Source organism: Octopus bimaculoides, chromosome 4 (genome assembly GCF_001194135.2).
Source record: "Octopus bimaculoides isolate UCB-OBI-ISO-001 chromosome 4, ASM119413v2, whole genome shotgun sequence".
NCBI lineage: Eukaryota > Metazoa > Mollusca > Cephalopoda > Octopoda > Octopodidae > Octopus > Octopus bimaculoides.
The window spans coordinates 106,073,869-106,078,989 of record NC_068984.1 but is presented as its reverse complement, the minus strand read 5'-3'; the positions used below and the strand labels follow the sequence as shown (position 1 = coordinate 106,078,989).

Here is a 5,121-nt window from a genome sequence, read left to right as displayed (position 1 = left end):
TATATATATATATATATATATATATATATATATATATATATATGTGTGTGTGTGTGTGTGATATTGTCTATATTTATTCTTATGCGTGTATGCATGTAGCATAGCTGTGATACAGTGTGTAACAACAGAGTATGACTAAATAGTTACGCAATTTGCTTTGTAATCATAAAGTCCTGGGTTCAGTCCTACTGGGTGGCATCTTAGGCAAATATCTTTTTGCAATAACTTAGCGTCAATTCATATCTTGTGAGAGATTTTTAATTTAGTTCACTTTAATCCTTTTCTTACCCTAATTATGTTGAAATACAATGCTTTTGTTTGGATTCAATTTGAAAATATTGAAAAATCTAGTCAAATAAATATGTTTATGTATTTGTTTTGCAAGATTCGTGTTGAAACAGATATTGTTATACTTTATTTCATTCATTGCCAATTAAACACATGTACTATTTCTTTGATGTTCAATTTAGTTTTATTAGTTTTTCTTTTTTTTTTTCTCCATGAAAGTACTTTTGTCACACACTCTGTGACCTCATCAGAAACTCTCTGTCTCATGTGTCTCCCCTTGCCTGCCTATTCCATTTTGTCGAGTAAAATAGCCTTGTCATTATTAAGCTTGTGTTTGGGACATGAGTAAACATGAAATTTTAAGAGGAGCCTTTAAATTACATCATTTTAAAGCAGAAAGTTAATATCATAGATCCAGGGCATTTTAAATGGTTTGGTATCAAAAAGATTAAAATGCTTTTTAATTTGTCAGATAAAAACTGGTCAGCATAGAAATATTTCTTGTTCATCATGCCTGCTAGAATTGAATTTAAATCAGGAACAGAACCAGTGAGTTGCATTATTAATATGGGATTGGGTAAAGTTATTGGTTAATGAATTATTTATGAGAAAGAGAAAAATCTAAACAACAAAATTTCTCAAAGAATTTAAAGTTTCTTCAGGCATGATTGAGAATGGTACCTTGCAATGAGCTGTTGAGATTGGTTTAAGATAGTTATTTTAATTCTTCAGAAAAGCAATTTGGTTAAGAAATCTTTGTACCGTATTATGTTACAATTTGCTTTAATATTAATTACAACAAGATTGTCTCAGTGATGACTTTGTAAATTCATAATGAATTTTTACTAGATAAAATATATTACTAATTGATGTAGCTCTTTGTGTGTCATGTTTGCTGTCACAAAGAATAGAATAATCAAAACTAGGGTGTAAGGAAACAACATTTTTATTGTTTTAAATGATTATTGATGACTACATATATCCAGAGGACATTCAATTAAATCATAAGTAAAATGCTTTGTGAAAATATGTATCACAAGTATATAACAATTATTTATATTTGTATTTAGGACACACCTACACTGGAGCGAGTATCAGCACTTGGAGCTTTAATGGCACTAATTGGCTCTGAAAGAAGCCTGATCAATGTAAGTATCTTAAAATTCCTTAACCATTTTGATATCATTATTGTTGTAACTGCTTTTGGTTTAGCTACAAGTTCATACATTTCAAAGTCTTTTGATATAAAATGAAAGAAAATAAGTTATTTTACAAACTCCTACCTAACAATGAAGAAGTTTGCTTTATATGCAGTATATATATATATATATATATATATATATATACCAGAATGAATACCACAGTTAAGTATGCTTTCAGTGATATATCTGCTTTAAGTATGATTCAGAGATTACTATTTTAAACTAATATCATTTCTGTCATGCATGAAATTTTTTTATTTAGCCTCCTGCTGGCTAATCTGAGCATGAGTGATTTTTCAGTCACTGTTTCATTATATCAGTAGTAGTGGATTTTGTCCATTTTCCATGTTGGCAGGGGTTGGACGGTTTGACTGAAAACTGGTAAGCTGGGGAGCTGCACCAGATTCCGATCTGATTTGACAAGGTTTCTATGACTGGATGCCCTTCCTAGTGTCAACCACTCCAAGAGTGTAGTGGGTGTTTTTTATGTGCCACTGGCACAGGTGCTATTGACCTGATACCAACATCGGCCTTGGCTGTGGTCTCACTTGGCTTGAGAGGTCTACACAAGTACAGTATATTGTCAAAGGTTTCAGTCACCTGTCACTGCCTTCATGAGGCCCAATGCACAAATGGTGCTTTTTACATGCGACTTGCATGGGTGCCAGTCAGACACCACTGGTATTGGCCATGACCTCAATTTCACTCAGCTCAACACGTCATCACAAGCACAGCAGTTACATAACACTGACATATATATATATATATATATATATATATATATATATCATATTTCAGATCAGATGATGATGATTATGATTATGCCAATCCTTATGGCAATGGACCAGGGACATTCATCATTCTTTGCTACACACTCTACGGCGAGCTGGCAGAAACGTTAGCACACCAGGCGAAATGCTTAGCCGTATTTCGTCTGCCGCTACGTTCTGAGTTCAAATTCCGCCTAGGTCGACTTTGCCTGAGGATGTGACCAATCATGTGTATATTAACATTAACCTCATTATCACCCTAACTTCCACTTTTCCATGCTTGCTTGATTTGGCTGGAGTTTATTGAGGCAGATTTTCTATGGAGATGTCTTTTTACAGAAGATTGGAAAGGAATGACACCATCTGTGTGATAGTGATGCCCATTTACAGCTATCATGTAATGTCATAACAAACAGACACAAACACACACACACACACACACACACACACACACACACACACATATCCTCATCATCATTTAATGTCCATTTTCCATACTTGTTGGGACAAATGGAATTTTCTGATGCAGAGTTTCAATATTTGGATGCCCTTCCTCTCACCAACCCCTGCCTGTTTCCAAACCAGGTAGGCTGTGTGGTAAGTAGCTTGCTTACCAACCACATGGTTCCGGGTTCAGTCCCACTGCATGGCACCTTGGGCAAGTGTCTTCTACTATAGCCTCGGGCCGACCAAAGCCTTGTGAGTGGATTTGGTAGACGGAAACTGAAAGAAGCCCATCGTATATATGTATATATATATGTATGTGTGTATATGTTGTGTATCTGTGTTTGTCCCCCCAACATCGCTTGACAACTGATGCTGGTTTGTTTAGGTCCCCGTAACTTAGCGGTTCGGCAAAAAGAGACCGATAGAATAAGTACTAGGCTTACAAAGAATAAGTCCTGCGGTCGATTTGATTTGACTAAAGGCGGTGCTCCAGCATGGGCGCAGTCAAATGACTGAAATAAGTAAAAGAAAAAAAGAAAAAGAATAACCAGTCATGTTTTTTTTTTTTTTCATAAAACACTGACAATGCTGCTTCTTTACAACCATCATGTGAAGTTAAGACGGGCGTATACACACACACACACACACACACATACAAACATGTGAAAGTATGTGAGAGTGTGTGTGTGTGTGTGTGTGTATTTCAGATTATATTTATAATCTCTTTTACTTGTTTCAGTTATTTGAATGCGGCCATGCTGGAGCACCGCCTTTAGTCGAGAAAATCAACCCCAGGACTTATTCTTTGTAAGCCTAGTACTTATTCTATCGTTCTCTTTTTGCCAAACCGCTAAGTTACGGGCACGTAAACACACCAGCATTGGTTGTCAAGCGATGGTGGGGTGACAAACACAGACACACAAACACACACACACACACACACACACACACACACACACACACACACACACACACACACACACACACACACACACACATATATATATATATATATACGACGGGCTTCTTTCAGTTTCCGTCTACCAAATCCACTCACAGGGCTTTGGTCGGCCTGAGACTAAAGTAGAAGACACTTGCCCAAGGTGCCACACAGTGGGGCTGAACCTAGAACCATGTGGTTGGTAAGCAAGCTACTTACCACACAGCCACTCCTGCGCCTACTGAGTACTGAGTACTTTTGTTTTGTTTCATGTGAGTTCTTTCAGATGCAGGCATGGCTGTGTGGCAAGAAGTTTCCTTACCAACCACATGGTTCTGGGTTCAGTCCTACTGTGTGGCACTTTTGGCAAATGTCTTCTACTACAGCCTCAGGCTGCCAAAAGCATTTTGAGTGCATTTGGTAAACAGAAACTGAAAGAAGCCAGTGATGTGTGTGTGTGTGTGTGCGTGTGTCTATGTTTTCCCCCCACCACTATTGTGACTGGTGTTTGTATGTTTACATCCCCATAATTTAGTGGTTGGGCAAAAGAAACTGCTAGAATAAGTACTAGGCTTAAGAAGAAACTAAGTACTAGGTTCCATTACTTAGACTAAAATTCCCCAGCACACCCGCACAGCTGCAGTCTAATGAATGAAACAAGTAAAAGATAAAAGATAGATATGGCTGTGTGGTAAGAAGCTTGCTTCCCAACACATGGTTCCAGGTTCAGTTTCACTGCATAACACCTTAGGCAAGTATCTTCTATTCTAGCTTCAGGCCAACCAAAACTTTGTGAGTGGATTTGGTAGATGGAAACTGAAAGAAGCTCATCATATATGTATATATATTCTTTTCTTTTACTGGTTTCAGTCATTTGACTGTGGCCATGCTGGGGCATCGCCTTTAATGAAACAAACTATATATATGACAGGCTTGTTTCAGTTTCTATCTACCAAATCCACTCACAAGGCATTGGTCCCATGCAGTAGGACTGAACCAAGAACCGTGTGGCTGGGAAGCAAGCTTCTTACCACACAGCCACACCTGCGCCTACTATATATTTACATATGTGTGTCTTTGCATCTTTGTTTGTATCCTCACCGTTGCTTGACAACCGATGGTCGTGTGTCTACATCCTTATAACTTAGCATTTCAGCAAAAGTGATCGATAAAATAAGTCCTGGGGTCAATTTCTTCGACTAAAACCCTTTAAACCAGTGCTCCAGCATAGCTACAGTCAAATGACTGAAACAAGTAAAAGAATAACAGAATAAAGAACACATATTGTGTGTGTGTATAAATATATATATATGTGTGTGTGTGTGTGTGTGTGTGCGTGTGTATAAGTATATATATGTATATATATATAAGTATATATGAGTATATATAAGTATATATATATATATTTCTATTTGTGTGTGTGTGTGTGTGCATGGGTGTATAAGTATATATATATATATATATATATATATAT

The 5,121-nt window shown here is 36.9% G+C and overlaps 1 protein-coding gene across 1 annotated transcript in view; it reads left to right on the top strand.

Annotated features, from left to right (window-relative positions):
- The window catches only part of LOC106879427 (focadhesin), a 260,907-nt gene that overhangs the window by 203,539 nt on the left and 52,247 nt on the right, over positions 1–5,121 (top strand). The window contains exon 28 of the mRNA XM_052967658.1: positions 1,359–1,436. Within this exon, the coding sequence (XP_052823618.1) occupies positions 1,359–1,436 (78 nt within the window). The remainder of the gene's footprint in view (positions 1–1,358; positions 1,437–5,121) is intronic.